Here is an 18560-nt window from a genome sequence, read left to right as displayed (position 1 = left end):
GTGTCCGTGTAGTATATACATTTCGATACAAGTTGAGAACAGGTCGAACAAGTTTAAAAAACAAGAATAAATGACGATAAAAGGAAGAAGACTCGATAAAAAGAAAAAAAAGAAAATGGAGACATATTTACGATTAAGAAAAAGAAAAAAGAAAAAAAAGAAGTGATTCGCGTCTCGTTGAAAGCAAATAACGTGTAGCGCGTTTATGTCATAGTATTATTTATTTTTCCGAGACAAAGCGATCTCGCAAGGCTATCCTAGGAAATGTAAAAAAAATAATCGCGCGATTATCGCATCTAGGATAATACGTAGATATAACGGAAGAACGCTCGTAAGATGGGCAGGGGAAAAAGATGGAGAAAAAGAAAGATAAGGAAAGAAAAAAAAAGTAGAGTCGTAACTCGGACTCGTGTCCGCGATCGAATCGTCGTGCACCTTCGATTCCTTTTATAATGCGATAACGGCTTTCAATGTCAGTAGGTCGCGTTTAACGACATTTTCAAAGCTCTTCGTCGCGTCGTCGAGCTAACGCGCTCCTTCGACGTTGCTTTGGCTTCTTCCTTCCTCTCTCTCTCTCTCTCTCTCTCTCTCTCTCTCTCTCTCTCTCTCTCCCCCCCCTCTCCTCCTCCTCCTCCTCCTCCTCCTCCTCCTCCTCCTCCTCCTCCTCCTCCGATATTACTCTTCTTCTCTCGTCGCTCGAATGAAATCTCGGTCGACGCTCGAAGGAAGGGAAAAGGTAAGAATTCGTTCGGTTGCATCTCACTGAAAATCCAAGGAATCCATCGCGGCACGTTGCGGTGGTCGCGCAACGAGAACCTAAGCGGCTCGGCGTGCCTGCCGGCGCTATGTAGGTTACTATCGCAACGGTCTTCCGTACCTCCTTCTTCTCCTCCGTCGCATCGAGCCGCTGCCTTTAAGAAGGTCGTTTACGGCGCAACCCGAATCCACATTTCTCTTTTCTTCTCCTTCCCTTCCCCTCCCCTCGCTTCGCCTTGTCTTATCTCTTTATTTCTCGGCTCGAATCCCGTGTCAACAAAGAAACAATCATCGAACGATTCTCTTAGGAAAATACTCGCGATAGATTACTACTTCTTACCGCTTCTTTTTTCTTCGATTCAACCCCCCCACCCCCCACACCCACCCTCCTCTCGCTCTATCCGTCTGTTCTTTTTCCTATCGATAGCGATCTCCGCGCTGGGATTAACCGTACGCGATAACGAACAACGGGAAATTACGTTCGCGCGAAGTGCCTAGACGTAACGCTCGTTCTCTATCTTGAAAAGAAATTGAAATAAAATTAATCGGAACTATGCTCTTTTCGATGCCGAGAAAAATCTAGTAAACAGCGTAATCGCTCGTTCCGCGTCATTCAGTCTTGCTGTTGTTCTTGTCGTCGTCGTCGTCGTCGTCGTCGGCGTCTGCAAATGACGCGCAAGCGCTTCGACGAGACCTCCTCGATGGACGTAGGGACTTCGGACGAGCCTGGGGGACGCGCGGCGTTCACGCCTGCGATCGCTGTGACAAATCTTTCGTCCGACGTGCGCGCTCTCGAGCGCTGTTGCCCCTCGGTTGGTGGGGAAAGCCGAGCTATGCCACGTGATCGTTGCTCGCGGGTATATAAAGCCGCGCGATTCGAGCTGGAATCAGCCACTCGCCGCGGCTGGCTCCGAAGCGCTTCGATCGATATGCCGTTGTCGTTGCGCTTTACCTCGCCTCGTACCTGACACTGCGTTCTTGCGCTGTAGCCAAAGAGAACGAGACAGAGAGAGAAAAGAACGATCAAAGCATATATTATGCATACATATCCGAGCGGTAAGAAAGAACGAGAGAGACAGAGAGAGAGAGAGAGAGACGACGACGTAAGAGGAAAGAACCGTTTCGATATTCGATATCGACGGAAAGAGAAAGGGAAAGAAAAAGAGAGGAGAAGGAGGAAATAATAAAGGAGAAAGGCACGTGCAGGCGTGATCAACGACTTGGGAAATGTCACGTGTACGATTCGCTTGGGGTAGGTCACAGAATTCGACGACCTCTAGAGGAGTGACGTACGCTCTTATCCTCTTTCTAATTCGATACTACACCACCGGAACGAGTAGCTACTACCGTCTCGTCTCGTCATCAGTGACACCACTTTTATCGCTCTAGTAACCGACGATGTTTCCGTTGCGTCTTTGTCCTCGCCAAAGAGGCGCGTAGCATTGGCTACTTGCTCGAGCAAAGGAGCGCAAAAAAAAAAAAAATATATATATATATATATATATATATATACAGGCACACCCACATACATGTATGTATGTATATATGCGATCAGCCGCGTGGATAAGCGGCAGGGCGCGCGTCGACGGACGCGTCCTCGAGAATTCTTGGGCGTGGTTCGCCAAACGGAAGAGGACAACGCACGCTGGACCACCGACCAGCGAATCCTTGGGTTATAAGTCGTTATTCGAGTACGACGGATAAGGGGCGAAAGAACGGAGAGCTATATTCGTTCAAAAAGATACCTATATTTATCCGTATGTAATATTTTACGTGTTATGTATGTGCAAGCGCGTAAAGAGGAAAACGGCGGTCGCAACGGAGACGCGCATCGATCCAAGGTCCGCGAGTGAGCTCCTCCCTTCTGCCTTCGCCTCCTTTTCTTTTTTTCTCTCTCCTCCCTCTCTCTCTCTCTCTCTCTCTCTCTCTCTCTCTCTCTCTCTCTCTCTCTCTCTCTCTCTCTCTCATTCTTCAAGGTGAACTCGAGTCGAGAAAGGGGAAAGACGATCGCGCGTTTTCGCGATACCGCGTAGTCATTGGCGCTGTTGATCCTCGTAACTCAGGAAAGGAGAGAAACAAAGAGAGAACTATCTAAAGGCCCAAATATACCTGCTCATATAGGTTTGTAGTTAGAACGGAAGAGAGAAAGGAAAATCGGGCAAATTTCATCTTTCGTAAAGGACGCGCTTGGCTCTGATGCATTCGTCATAAGAATGCAATTTTCTATTATATCCAACAATTCCTCTCCTATCTCTACTTTCTTATTACTCGCGAATATTGACGCGTGTTGTGCTTCCACCTAGTCTTTGTTTTAAAATAGCCTAAATCATTCTCGAGTGAATAGAGACGATAGAGAGAGGAGAGGGAGGTAGAAGCCGGGACGCGTCGCAGATAATAATAAAGTAACGGGGCGTTTGTGTAGGAGGAGGAGTCGTCCGAATCATTCCAGTAAAATCCCGCGTCTTATTTTTACTCGACTTGGACGCGCGCATCCTCTCGCTCTCCGCGTTACCGTAGCATTCGCGTGAAATTTATTTTTCTTCTTCGACCAAGGGGAGCTATATACCCCCTATATACGTTCCTGCTCTTCTTCGCCTTCGGGACGAATCAAAGGGAATTTTCATTACGAAAATAATGAATCGTCGCGAATGGAAAAGGAAAGTTCGATTTCTAGAACGTCGTCAAAGCGTGTTTGCCGAGGTTGAATGTCGCGCCGAGGTCGGTCCTCGTTGAAGAAAACGAAAGAGAGAAGGCTGCGCGTATATCTCGATGGACGTTCGTTATAAGGCCGTTTCCACGCTCTCTAGAAATTCCTCCGTGTAGGAGAGTAATCTCCGCGATAGAGAGCGGTCAAAAGACACCCCACCCCACCTCTACAGTGGTCGCTCTAAGAAATCCGATCGTAATTACTTCCGACTCGGCGAGGCCTTCTACGGACTCACCGTAAAAACGGAAATTCACTTTCTTTACCTTGGCATCGTGCTACGGCTTTCCCCACACCTCTCTCCCTCTCTCTCTGTCTCTATGTTTCTCTCCCAAGCGCCTTCCCACTCGGAATGCCTCTTGATGCATTTCCTCCATTAAAAGTTTGCTTCGATCGGTGGACAACCGATTAGCTCGAATTTATACCGTATCTTTATGCGTTCTATTTTTCGCTCAAATAGATATCGTAACATCGATGAGCTTTACCTATCTCTCCGCCGCTCTAAGAATGATGCAATAATTTTACTTTCCTACGCAATGAAGATAAACTACTACTCAGGTAAGAAAAGAGATCGCTTCTCGTGGGATTAACGAGCAACGATCGGGGACAACAGCATCGATCGGATTTGTTTTCATATCGAAAGATCGTCCAATTTTCAAAGCATCGCTCGAAAACGAATTAATCGCGTAGATAGTTTTCCACGTTGCCGAGGATGCGCCAGCGTTCGAAAGAAATCTAAGAAAGATCTCTTCTCCATTAAAAATCGATCGAAAATCGACGCGTCAAAGAAGGAGAGAGAGAGAGAGAGAGAGAGAGAGAGAGAGAGAGAGAGAGGGAGAAAGAGTAGTCGTGCGCGGTCGCGTTAATTAAGGATTCCTTTGTAAAACGTGCACGGCAAAGAAGCCCTTTCTCCGTTGCACTTTGTCCTAGTCTTTTGCTTTACGCCACCTCTCTTCTCTATCCCACTTTTATTTTTCTACCGTAAAATGTATCACGCCCGGTTTGGTAAACGGTCCTCAAGGAACTAACGTATGTACGTATACGTATGTTCGTTTCTTCTTTTAATCGTTTCGGGCAAACGATGGACTGGCAAAAAATGGACGAAGAGTCGTCGAGGAAATTATTAAAAACATTCGTTCGAGATATGAGGATCCGACACCTTTGTTGAAATGCTGATTCGTAGAAGCGGGAGGATCGTCGAAGGAGAGAAAGAGAGAGAGAGAGAGAGAGAGGAGGGGAGGAGAGACCGGTTTGACATTTCGATAGATTTTTATTTTCGCGGCACGGCGCGAGTGGCGCGCAGCCTTCAACACCGGATCTGGCTCCGATTTCTTCTTCTTCTTCTCCCTCTTTCCGATGACCTCGCCTCTCGCTACGTGATAGCATTCGCGATCACACGAAATCTCGCACATATTTCGTCTTTTTCATTCGCTTCTTTTTATTACAAAACCGTCGAATCGATCGAACATCGAGAGTTTTCGATTACGGATAGATAGCAAACGAGGATAAAGATTCTCGAGAAGAGTTTTGATACTCGATTTAGAAAGCGTCGAAAATAATCTTGACAACGGAGCACATCCTTCTTGCTTTGTCTTTCCGAGTCTCCTCGATGAAAATCTTTTCGTAGTGTCAAGTCGAGCCAATAGCAACTTGCCAAATAACCGAAAGGATACACGTGTATGTGTATGCTCGTGCATATGAAAGATGTACTAGTCGTCGGAGTAATATGTATAAACAGTTTGTGCAATAAACACGAGCCTTTCGCTCATTGCACTCGCCGATAACGTCTGCGCGTTCTAATAATAGTGGAATCGCGATAGCGCCACGTTGTCATTGACTCTGAGAGATGTCGTCGTCGTCGTTCGTATATGCATTTATTGTCCCATCTCTATCGATTGAAAGAGAAAAGAAAGAAAGCCTAAAACGAAACAAAAGTCGAATTTGATATAATGGATAAGCAAAAAGGATTACCAAGTAGAAAGTCACATAACAAGTATATTATATATTTACATAGTTAAGTTTTAGAAGTGATAAGATATTTCTCTCTCTCTCTCTCTCTCTCTCTCTCTCGCTCTCTCTCTCTCTCTCTCTCTCTCTCTCTCTCTCTCTCTCTCTCTCTCTCTCTCTCTCTCTCTCTGTCGTAAAGTCACACGTATTAGCCAAGTGATTCGCATGCGCGTTCGATCGCGAGAGCGCGTTGCCAGGCAAGCTCTCTCGATAAAGAGACTCTCTATCTCCTCCACTTACCCTTAACACACTTGTTTCTTTCTTCTTTTTTTTCATATCTTAGAATCCATCGTAGAAGCTTTTGATAATAGCTTTTGACTTTCGATGATGCAATAACTGTTAAGCGTTTACTACGTCATCGATAAAAAATCGTCGACGTAGACCAAAGATCAACGTTGAACTTTTGAAAAATGTATATCTAAAGTCAACGGAGTACAACGGACTCGACGCGAATCGAATCGCAAACACGCGCACACGGAGCGCGCGTCTCCGTCTTTGTCGCATACGCGAAGCTCTAAGAAGAAACGAGGAAAGATTTTCTTTTCGTTATTTAGCATTTTCTTTCGCTCAACTTTCCTACATTCCTTTTTTAAGTCCTTTAAGTCCTCCTAAAAGTTCATCGATAAAAGGAGCTTTTTCTTAAACGAGAGATTCGATGACTACCATTTCGCGATTTCTTGCGTTATTACAAAATTTCTCTCTCTCTCTCTCTCTCTCTCTCTCTCTCTCTCTCTCTCTCTCTCTCTCTCTCTCTCTCTCTCTAAGAGAGAAACGAACGAACTCGAAGCGACGTTAATATATGCACGAATAAGTTCATGGATCAACGGACGTGTTGTCTCGCTTCGATGCGATTAAACGCGACCGAAGAATCGAATGAAAGACAAAGAGCTTTGAGAGATAAGATATACGAGGTATTTTCAGCTCCTACGCATTGGCGTAGAATTTTCATTCGATCTTTGATTTAATTCACTTATATTTTCGGCCTTATCTTCGTTCTCGGTATAGCGCTTCCACGAAATTCTGTTTTCTCGGGGAATCGAGAGGTTTCTTCGAAGCTCGAATCGATGAACGATAGCCACGGGAAACGGGAGCAGGGAAAGAGAAAGGAATGAACATTTTCAATAAGCTTCTCGTATGTTTTATTTCCTCATCGGCGGAAGGGGGTAAAGAAAAAAAGGAATACGTTCGACTTCGCTCGTTCAAAATATTCTTGAAATATTCTTGCGAGAAAGAATGCGCGTCTTTTTCTTTTTTATCAAAAAAGAAACGTTGTTTCGGGATAACAATGCGATTATCTTCTCGTTATCGGCATAGGAAGCGGAGCTACGGTTCCTTTTTTTATACGTATTCTTTGTTTCGTGAGCTTACCGCGGATTCCCTCTCCCACTTTCCCTTTTTATCTCTTTACTCGACGTCTGGTCTACTGATTCTTAGCGCGAAATGATGGTAGCACACGCACATATATATGTATATATATATATATATATATATATATATATATATATATATATATATAAATATCATCGGCAGCGACGACGCATTTATACGTAGTACAACGTCATGTACGGGAGTATGTTCATCGTTTACCTGCTCGCGTAACGTCGCGTCGATTTTCGTAGATTCGTTACTACTGCGAGGCTATTACTATTTTTAATTGTTTCCTCGTTTCTCCGTAACGTCTTGCGTAAACTCGAGCAAAAGCTAACAGAGTCGTCTAGCGAACAACACTTTTATCGTTTAGCATTACTGGCAGGTTGCGGCGTCTAGGCAATACGAAAGAAGAAGCCAGATTCGGACAACGAAGACGATCTCGCGACGGTAACGCTCGCTAACCTACTGACACACTAATTCACGAGCGAGCGAGCGAGCCGTCCAACGAAATTGCCTCTCGATTTGCTTCTTTCTCGGCAAATCGTCTGGTGGGTGGCTAATAATCTCCCGAAAGAAAATCTTTTCTCTTAAGCGTGCTCAATATTTCGACGGGGAGGAGGTGAGAGAGGAGGAGGAGAGAAAGAAATGGAGAATGAACGAAAGATGAATGGAATGATGCCGATGGCGTCTTGGAACTCTTGCGGTACTCTTGTTTCGAGGAAAGGGTGGGCGCGATGGCATATTAGAGGATCGATGATTCAGAAGGGTATTATTTATAGTTAGCGCGCGCCGTGCGAGCGGTGAATCAGGGACGAGTGTCCAAGCAAGAATGTACCGATATAGTGTGTAAATCTATGTCGATGCCGTCGCCCTTGCAATTATCCGCGTCGTCCCGAAAACTATTTTCCGCCGGTCGGACGAATATAGAAACGAATAGAACTTGTTACGTTTTTCTCGACCGCTTCTTCCTCCCCGCTCCCATTTTCGGTTCTTCCTATTATTAGATTCTAATATCTTTAATGACGAGCCGAAAAGGAATCTATAATCAGAAGATATTATCGACGACGTGCAACAATCTCTCGTCGGTTCGATCTCCGATGACATTTTCATAATCGATACCAAGGACGCGTCGGAATAATGATCGTGGGCGGCTAGCGCGTACTCCTTCGCGCGAAAGGAATAAATTCGCTCGGCGTAACGAGTCGAGCGTATCAACACGTCGCTCCACGATATATATTTATTTAATGTTCGAGAAAGGATACAAGTTGCGCCTGAGGTCGCGCGCGCCTTCTACGAAAATACTTCAAATGACCGACGAGGGTGCATGCGCCTCGTTTAATGACGTTATCGATTTTTCTTTATTAGTAATTCCGTCCATACGCCTGACACAACGGCTGTGTTCCACTTTGAAGAATTTGTCTCTGGGCAATGCCCAGTATAAAGGGGGAATGAATCCATCGCCGATTTTTTATGCGTATCCTTCGTTCTCTTCAGGGCATTCAGGGCAAAGACGCTGAAAGCTATGCTCTCTCTGCGTAGAGATTAGGCAATTTTCTTGGACGACGATACACACCGGGTCTAGGCCTTTTCCAGCCAAGGAATACTAATTTTCTTGAAGCGCCGAGAAGACTCTTATAAATCGACGCGTGTGCCGAAACGCGTGAGCTACGGAATTCGAAACGAAAGTGATATGATCGATCCCTCGCGAAAGCAATTTCTTCGTCTTTTCAACGAGGCCCTCGAACTTTCTAAAAAGCATCGTTTATATACTTCGCTTACATTCGATTTTACTTAATCATCGAGATATTTCGTCGATTGCGAAAAACAAAACGAAATGATTATTGGAACGGCGAGTCGGTCGCGTCGATATAGGAACGCGCGCCGTTCCAATATATAGGAAGATAGAAAATAAAATAAAGGAGAAGGAAAGAAAAAAGAAAAAATGATGAAACGAACGATTCATTCTCCTCCCGCCACCGGCCCTGTATAATAACGATCGTCGCCAATTTCAACGTGGATCATTTTACGCTACGCCATTAAACTCCAGAGAATTTCCATCGAGTTCGATTTCAACGAAGCGTCGGATTACGTCACTTTTTCTCGGTGGAGAGGAGAGGAGAGGAGAGGAGAGGAGAGGAGAGGAGAGGCGTGTGGTGGCGAAGGCTACAATTATAATCATAAAGCCCGCGCTTGGTTATCGGTTATCCTTTCACCTCCGATCGTTAACCCGAAATCGGAGAACGAAAAGGCGTCTCTCGAGCGCGTTAGAAAGGGATCGTGGCTCTGTCGCCGTCGCCATCCCGATTTCGTAATAACGCCGGCTATTGCGCGCGAGAGAGCGCAGGATTACCTTAACGTAATGAAATATCCCTATCCCCTCCTATTATTATTATTATTATTGTTATTATTATAAGTAAGGCGCGAGAAACGATCGGCGATGCGCGACCAAGAATTTCGCGATCGACTCGCGAAAAAAAGGCCTTTCTAGCTCCGCCATTGCTCTTAAATTTCTTTATTTCTTAATTGCCCGCCGTAAACAATTTCAACTCGCGGCCCGTGAAACCAAACCGCAGAGAATTTCGACGAGAGAAACTAAATGGGTATGCATCTAAATTACAACGTGCAATTTCACGGAGCTTCCTAAGCGTTAGACGAGCTAAGAATTTTTAACTGACGCCTCTCTCGCTAATTAGAGTCATTCATCATATTTCGTATGCTCCAAACAAAATTACAGAGCTATCTTTTTTTCAATCGGAGAAAATCGAGACGCGATAGCGCATCGTCCTCCTGATACCCTCTTAGGCAAACGTCCTTTCAACTCTTCGTGTTCCATCGTTTGACGTCTCTTTCTTTATTAACGACACCGACCGTTAACGAGCCCATATTAACGCAAACGCGATATAAACTTTTAATTGCTATGTCATACGAGACGTAGATTTTTTGTTGGATTTTGGGAAGAGAGCCGGACAAGTTTTCCTTTGTATTTCGACCCGGTTGGTCTCTACGTGTCTCTCGATTTAATGGGTTATCGTGCCGTCGTTGCCTTCTTTGATTCCCTGCCTGATTCTCAGGCGCAGACGCGCAAGCCTCACTGACTTTCACTCAGTCCGCGCGATTTATTTTCTGTCATTGTGTACGCGAATCGAACGTTCGCCCCTTCCTCCCTTAATTAACGAGGAAAGTACTCCTCTTCTCCTTCTTCTTCTTCTTCTTTCGTTGTATCTTTCACTTTCCTCGAGATATCAAAGAGGATATATAAAGAGCGTAAATGAAAATGGCATTTTTTGAATAAACATTAAAATTGACGAGGAGAGTGTCTACTCGAGCGCCGATTACTCGGTGCGCCCCTATAAACGACCTTGTGCCCTTTTATCCCAAGTCGAGGACAATTTTCTCTCTTACTTATATTTAGTCCAGGATAAGATCGGATGCGGGTGTGCGAATTTCAAAATTCTCTCTCTCTCTCTCTCTCTCTCTCTCTCTCTCTCTCTCTCTCTCTCTCTCTCTCTCTCTCTCTATCTCTCTACCTTCCATCTATATTCTCTCTTTTTTTTTTCCAAGTACGATACGAGCCTTAATATTTTTTCCCCCTTAATTATATCCCCGTCGAACGTCGTAAAAAAGACAAACGACATTTTAAGCAAGTTTTCAATGTCCAAAGGGGAAGAATCAATGGACGTGATGTGTGTGTGTGTGTGCATGCGTGTAACAGGGGGTGGGAGGAAAAGGTATGACGCAAGTGGATGACGAAAGCACGATCGAGATGAAATACGAAGCCTCGGGTGTACCATAAGTCTTTTATCATCGAGTACAAGCTACAAACCTCTTTCTCCCTCCCCGATCTTTCTACCGCAAGCAACGATCTGGTGGTTTCGTTGAACGCGCCTCTCGGATTTATTTCGTATATTCGTCGTTCGTCCGTTCCGCGTTTGCGCGCAGAAAAAAGCATTGCTCGCAGAGACAAGCTCTTGCGACGTTGCGAGCGAGCGGTGAAAGTTGTCCGTCGACGGGGACAATCGCACAAGTATCTCGTTTAAAAGTCCGTTTTAAAGAAACAGCGAACGGTGAAAAACGGTACGATCGTTTTGTTTGGACTAAAAGAGTTCTCTCAAACTTTTTCCATTAAAAGTTGTACGTTTGAAAATGAAATCGAATTGACCCATAGCTTTTCTTTCCTTTTATCTTTTATCACGAGATTCGATCGACGGCTCGTTGCTTTCTAGGCGGCGCTACCCGCGTTCACGAGAATGTCACGTAGTAGGCATGCGTCTAGGATAGTTTCGTGGCCTTTGGGACCGAAATAATTCAAAGCTGGCACGGCGAGAGTAGGTGGGCGTTTGCCACCTCTCGCTAATCGCGACCACTCGCGAACGAACATTTACTAAGGAGTCGAGACATTTTTTACACCGATCGAAAATTTGACTTTCGCCTCGGCATACATAAATGTTATCATTTCCTAATAATGTTTCCGATTGCATCGCTGCCGCCGCCGCCGCCGCCGCCGCCGCCGCCGACGACGACGACGATAATATCGATCAATGATATCGATCAATTTCGAAAGTGGACGCACTTCGGACGGCCGCGCAATGAAATTGAAACGACGAGCGCTCCCAGCCAGCAGCAGTAAGCGCGCGCTCCCTTCACGAAACTTTCATATCGCGCGTTCCCGCGCGATTCGACCTTTCGTTTAAGAGAGACCGTTCGACGATAGGGGGAGGCCCCCCTTGGCCTCGATACGTAAATTCCCGTGAGAGAAGCTCGAGACACCGAGCTGCTTCCCTCCTCTTCCCTCTCGACTTTGCTCGAATTTAAAAGGAGCCTTCCAACTCTTTTTTTATCCATTTCGTCCATTTTGTCCATTTTATTATCGATCGAGGCTTATGCGCCGCGAAATAATAAATTTGATAAGAAGCGCGCGCGCGCGCGCTTTTGGGCGATATAAAAGAAAAAAAAGGAAAGAGAAGAGAAAGAAAAAGCCGCAATTTCTCAAATGTCGAGGTGCCATTACGAACTCCTCGAGTTCTCTTGGCAGGACGAGAATGTTGCGGGAGAGAAGAGAAGGAGAGAGGAGAAGAGAAAGGAAAGATGGGGAAAATAGGGGGCCTCGTACGATCGACTCTTGCGAAATCGTCGCTCGTTCCGAGTTCACCCAAGACAAGAGGGAGGGAGGAGAAAGAGATTGACTTTCGAAGAAATTGGAATCGACATGGAGGGAGGGAGAGAGAGAGAGAGAGAGAGAGAGAGAGAGTATACAGTGAGAATAAAGTAAAATCGATTCAAGTATGGCACTCTCTATCGAATCGATCTTTTCCAAAGAAAGAAAAAAACAAAAAACAGCTCTCCGCTCGAATTGATTGTCATATTAAATGCCCCGCATTTAAATGCCACGTGTCGTAGCTTTGGAAGGTATGTCACAGAGATTTAACCGTTCGTAGAGAAAGGAAGGATACATTTCAATTCGATATTTTAACTCGCCTTTTTGCAAATTTAACATTTAGCCTTCGAAAATAATCTTCCGTTATTTTCATCGCACCAAACGACGATAGTTGATCTACACTTCCTTGTCTTCTTTATTTCAGCAACTGTCGTTCCCATCCACGCAATCTAGCCATGGCTCGGCGGGTTTTACCTTCAGCCTGTCCGGCAATCAAGACATCGAGGGTCCTCAGGGTGGCTTCGAGTGCATTCAGCAAACAGGTCCAACGTGAGTATTGCTTTGTAATTCTCTTCATTTTTTTTTTTAAATATTTGGCGAGTATGAAAGGTGAAATGGTTTGTACGTTTCTAAAATGGACTTTCTCCTAAATGAACTTTCGAGCATTGAACGATTAACCAAGTTAACCATTGGCTAAAGAGAAACGTCATAGAGAAGAAAAAGATGAACGATTTAAGATGGCAATATAGACGGAAGGAGCTTTTCGACGAAATCTATCGAGTAAAGATCTCTCTTAAAAGAGCTAATAATAAAAAGGAAAATACAAAAGTGTTATCTGCTTAATATCTTAAAATTAGACATAGGCCCAAACGTTTTGTTAGAAAGCGTCTCCTCTTTTGAAAATCTTTCATGATTTATTGAACAATTAGAAGGTATATTTTATGAATCTTTACCCTTGGCGAAGAAAAGGTACCTATATACCTGCTTTTCAACTTTATACCTGCTCTTTATTAGCTGAAGTTCAATAAATTCGAAACTCCAGTCGATAACAATGCAACTCTGTAATATTTTCTTTCGACTATATTTGTGCACCCTATCACATTTTTCATTGTTTATCCAGGAGTCTGGAAAGCCTCGGAGCGTTGCCATGTAAAATGCGGATACAGGCGAACGACGATGTCTACGAGACAACTAGACATCGAATGGCAGTGGCAGAAGAAAATAATAAGAATAAATGGTAAGTAGTCGATCGGCCGATGATCGATGACTAAAATTAACGAAAAACTATTGTGGAAAACTATTGTGAGAGGAAAAAAAAAGGACATAGGAAAAAGGGACCGTACTTTCTCTTCCGTAAGCTATGATGAATTCTCGGAGAGAATATAAAGAATGCACATCATCGTTCTAGAGGGGATATAAAAAATTATTTATAATGTTTACTTTGAATTTTCAAAATCGATAATGAGATAGAGGCCTTAGGTGGTGAGGCGACGCGCGACACCTAATTTCTTTAACGACGGAACCACGGCCAAGGCTAAGAGCGCCTCACAAGTGCAACCGTTCGTCACGGTTGAATCCTCGATCGAGACTTCCCCCACTTCCCCCATGAAGAGAGCGCAGTGCTTTATTGTGACCTGACGGTGTTAGCGCGAGAAGCGCATTGCGTAACGTAATAAAGAGTTCGTCCGGCGCGTTGAAACTTGGATGCGACAAATGTCCGTTTCTCTCAGCTAACGATCGCTTTTTCATCCTCCTCCTCCTATGATATCGCCGTTGTCCGAGCATCATTAACGCTCTAAAAATATAGAGCGTTAATATAAAAATATATCTTTTATTCGTTATTTTGCGACAGGCCTTATTATAGTGAGATTTCTTTCTTATAATCCGTAGCACCAGGGTGATCAAAGCGAACGGACCGGACATCGGTCGAAAGGTAAAGGTTAAAAGTACAGGAAGAACGATACCAACGGCGTCGAGCAATCCGAGACATCGGGAACCGTCGTCGTCGTCGTCGTCGAACGTTCCGCCATCGTCCATCGGCGGTAATCAATCGAGATTGTCTTCCACCTACAAACCGGCTCCTAGCAGTAATCCATCGATCGTTCGTAATCAACCGGAGAAAAAGGTCTCCGACATTATGCGAAGACCTCTCAAGTACGTTTCTTCTTCTCCGTATACGCCATTAATAATACGTCAGATCTTTTTCTCCGTACTAATAACCGTTATAACGTTCCCTTTCGTTCCGTTTCTATTTTGTAGAGAACGGCTGATACACCTACTTGCTTTGAGACCATACAAGAAACCCGAGTTGTACGATCGCATCAGCAGAGGTAAAGAAAAGATACACCGCGGTTGTTTATTTTAGATTAAAAATTTACGATCATCTCTCCATTAATCCATTCTCCGTTAATCACGATCTTTTAGAAGGAATAAAGGAACGCGAACGCAGCAGCATGACAACGATTCTGAAGCAAGTCGCCTTCATGCGGGACAACACGTATCATCTGCATAGGTACGTTTGGAACGACGTCCAGGAGGATTGGCCGTATTACACGGAACAGGAAAAGGCCATGCTGAAGAGGAGAAAACCTCAGAACCTTACGCCACCCGGATCCAGCGATGGTGGTTCTAGCGGTGCGTAGCTGGATCTTACGATGGATTTTACGTGGATTTTCTTATTACAATTAATAATAATTTGAATATTTATGTAAAATGTCGTAGGTAGCGGACAATCACCAAATTCTGTTCATCCGGGTTCGCCACCGGCAATAACCGGGCCACCGCCGAATCTTCTTAACAAGAGACCTGGCTATTATCAGGGTAACGACGGTCTGCCAACAAAGAAGCCTCGAATATCGCATTATAAAAAGCCCGAGCCTAGCTCGAACGCATCCTCGTCTTTGTCTTCCACTTCTTCCAAAGCCGGCGAGAGCGGAAGGACGACAGGTAGTGCTGTTAGTGGTGGTGTCGTTGTCGGTGCCGGTATTGGTGGGAATGCCTCTAACGGTAGTGGTGGTAGTGGTAGTACTAGTGTAGGTACTAGCGGTAACGCTGGTTTATTTGATGTCTGGGACCAGAGACAGCAACAACAACAGCAGCAGCAGCAGCAGCAGCAGCAGCAACAGCAGCAACAGCAACAGCAACCACAACGCGAACGCCGTGCCGATTATCGGGCCGAAAGAACATCGAACAGTGAAGTGTTACGAGGTAGCGGAAGCTACGCCAACGGCAACAAAACTTGTTCAACGACGATGAATAACATCGGCGACGCGAGCAATCAAAGCGACTCCGTTATCTCGAGCAGCGAGAGCAATACCATGAACGTCAACACCGTCAGCCATAATTCCCATAATAGTCTAACTCATAATAATTCAACGTGCAACAATCGTAATCACCACGGTGTTGGTGCCGTCAGTGGTGGTAATAGTGGTGGTAATAGTGGTGGTAATAGTGGTGGTGTTAGTAGTGGTGGTGGTGGTGGTGGTGGTGGTGGTGGTGGTGGTGGTGGTGGTAGTGGTGGTGGTGGTGGAGGTGTTAGTAGTGGAGGAGGAGGAAGCGGCGGCGGGCCTGTTAGCAAATCGATCCCAGCCAGTAGTGAAAATAGCATTGGTTCAAGTGTAGATCATATTGCGCGCAACGTGGCCAATTCCACGAGCGGTCCAGGAAACATCGCTATGGGTGGAGTTAGTGTTGGTTCTGGTGGTGGTACCAATAGTACTAGCGGTGGTTACAGTGCTATACCAAATGGTACGATCACCGAACGAAAAGACAGAAGCGATCGGGTTCGCGGCGATAGAGAGAGAGAATCAAGAAAGAGGAATAGTGCCAGCAACGGCGGCACGTCCCTCTCAACCACGGATCATAATCTCGTCAATCTTCCTGTCTCCGAGTACAACGATAACGCCGATGATAACACCGTCACGACGTCCACGTGCAATGTCGATTCGCCGGAAAGCCACAAGTTTACCGACTACCCTAGCTACCTCGCGTAAGTTACTTAGCGTGCGGCTCTTCTCTCTTTCTTTCTTTCCTTCTTTCTTTCTTTCTTTCCTTCTTTCGATCTCGCAGATTGATGATCTTCTTATCGCACGATTTACGGTTGCGACAGATATTATACGACAATAAGCAGCCTGGAACAGAGACGACGTTATAAAGCTGAATTTAACGCGGACTACGAGGAATATAAAAGATTGCACGCTCAAATGGCGATGGTCTCGGGACGTTTCAAGCAATTGGAGGAGCGCCTGAAGGAAGAGGAAGCGATGGGCAATATAGAAGGATGCAAGGTAAACATCAATTTTCTAATGAAACCGGATTGCGAGGAATGAACCGGCGGCTAGATAGATTTACTACGTACGTTTGATTTCTTCGTAAACGGCGGGTACATCTTCGTCTTTTATTCGCCCTTTCTACTTTTTCTTATGATTTCTTTCTTTCTTTTTTTTTTTTTTTTTTTTTTTTTTCTCTCTCTCTTCTTCATTTTTCTAGGAGGTCAAACGGCAAATTCTTATGGAGTATAACGAAACGAAGCGCGATCCGATGCAAAGGGAGACGAAACGTCGCTTCCATTATCTGCACGAAAAGTTGAGCCATATAAAGAGACTGGTTCTAGAGTACGATACGCTAAACAGTAGCGGAAGTATGATGCTCATGACGATGATGGCCAACCGCAAGATGGGTGATACAGGCGAAATGGATACTATACATTACTGACATACGATGAAAAGGCCGGCTTTCTTTGACTACGTCTGTTCTCGGTTGTCGGTACGCTACAGTCGCGACTTGGTCGTTGTCGCAGAATTTGCATTTTCTCGGCAAAGTTGCAAGGCTGAACTTCTTAACGGTCCTTATGGTTCCTGGATTAATTATCGCCGAAAAACTAAACTTAACTGAACTGAATGGGGGTTGCGCGACTCGAAAACGAATGCCGCTCGACGAATCTTCCTGCCCGTAACTGCGAGAATCGATGGGAGAACGCGTTACCAATTTTATTCTCCAACTTTTCGACTTTCTCCGTTTGCGCAGAGAGCACACATTGCGATGAGCTAACTGTCGAACTGGCGTTTCAAATTCGACCAATGCTAAGCTTCTCGGTTTATCGCAGATTATATAAAACATGAAAAGGCTGACGACAATCGGTACGTTTAAAAGGCAAAGATGCAAAATGACAAAAGAAAAAAAGAGAAAAGAAAAAAAAAGAAACAAAAAAGGGGAAAAAAAAGAAGTAATAAAACGAGAGAAAAAAGTGATCGGCTAATATCTCGAAGGCGGGCGTTGTGCGGTAGCGGTGAGTGGGGACGGCCGAAGATCTTTCCAAATGCTCGCGTACGTTGCGAGATAAGTAAGTACACACATATATGTCGAGTTCAAAGCTCGCACCTCCTCCACGGCCACGACGACGCAACTTGGAAAAGTCAAAGTATGACGGGGCAACGAAGAGAGTAGACAGTGAGAGAAAGAAAAAAGTAGTTTTAATTCTAACAAAAAGTTACTTTACCGTGCGCACGCGTCCAAGTGTGTCGTCCAGTTTAAAAGTGTTAGGTATAGATTAAAAGAAAAGAAAAAGAAAAAAAAAAAAAAAAAAAATATATAAATCTAAAATCGCGTGAAGATAGAAGAGGGTCCAAGAGGTACTCTTGGGTTGATCACGTGCCAAGCGTTCTCAAAACTGCATATTCTTCACCTTTCTGTCGAAAGGGAATGAAAGAGAAAAAGAAAAAAGAATAAAGAAATGGACGAAAATAAATGCGCAGGAATATCGTTTGCGAGATATACTAGTGCACGCGGATCTCCCAGGATTCATATACATTTATATTACGACCGTATATGCTCGTACTTTCTTTAGGACAGATAGATAAATAGACGGAGAGAGGAAAAGTGCAAAAAGGGGTGAGGGGAGGGGGGAGGCCGGTTGGGTTAGGGAGACAGAGTACGTGGAGGTTAAAAGGAGAGAGAAAGAAAAAGCATGAGAATCGTTGAGATGATTCGTCGTAGACGATCGAATTGTATCGTGCACATTACATATCGTGCATAGAAAAATCAGCATTTTGCCTTGGACAGATCGTAGTATAATCGAAGCTTATTGTGATCGCTTAAAGTTACAGAATCTATCTTATTGTATATCTTTTACGATTAACTCCTGATACATATTGCATTTTATCTTATCGTTAGATACTATGCGCGTCCACGATTTGACCATTTCTTTCGCGTCCATATATACCTATATATAAAACTTTCTTCGTATTATTATTGTTAAAACGCATAAAGATTTCTTCTTACGTTAGATCTTGTAGGTAATCCTGTTTTCTTAGAAGTAATTGTTTCCAACGTTTACAACGTTTTTGAATTAAAAGAGAGATAGTTTGTTGCTTTTTTCTCTACTTTATGGACCTGTTTTTATAATATTACGATGGGAGATGCAGCATATGTATATATATGTACATGTATATACATACGTACACACACACACGCACACACACACACACACACACACACACACACACACACACACACACACACACATACACACATATATATGTGTGTGTATGCATGTATGTGATAGAACCC

At 44.5% G+C, this 18560-nt stretch overlaps 1 protein-coding gene across 8 annotated transcripts in view; it reads left to right on the top strand.

The window, feature by feature from the left end:
* Su(Tpl) (Suppressor of Triplolethal) overlaps nt 1-17594 on the top strand; it is a 43380-nt gene extending 25786 nt beyond the window's left edge. For 7 of the 8 annotated variants that reach the window (XM_085655404.1, XM_085655412.1, XM_085655420.1 and 4 more), the window contains 8 exons: nt 12418-12542; nt 13114-13230; nt 13884-14147; nt 14253-14323; nt 14418-14627; nt 14715-15981; nt 16102-16279; nt 16482-17594. In XM_085655404.1, coding sequence (XP_085511530.1) covers nt 12418-12542; nt 13114-13230; nt 13884-14147; nt 14253-14323; nt 14418-14627; nt 14715-15981; nt 16102-16279; nt 16482-16706 — 2457 coding nt within the window. In that variant the 3' untranslated portion in view covers nt 16707-17594. Of the gene's footprint in view, nt 1-12417; nt 12543-13113; nt 13231-13883; nt 14148-14252; nt 14324-14417; nt 14628-14714; nt 15982-16061; nt 16280-16481 lie in introns of those variants that run through there. The other variant, XM_085655432.1, reaches the window with a different exon arrangement.
* Nucleotides 17595-18560: the final 966 nt, after the last annotated feature.

This window comes from Vespa mandarinia, chromosome 1, assembly GCF_050613455.1.
Source record: "Vespa mandarinia isolate Hongniang chromosome 1, ASM5061345v1, whole genome shotgun sequence".
NCBI classification, from domain to species: domain Eukaryota; kingdom Metazoa; phylum Arthropoda; class Insecta; order Hymenoptera; family Vespidae; genus Vespa; species Vespa mandarinia.
The sequence above is the reverse complement of the archived record's forward strand: the minus strand, read 5'-3'. Positions and strand labels throughout refer to the sequence as shown.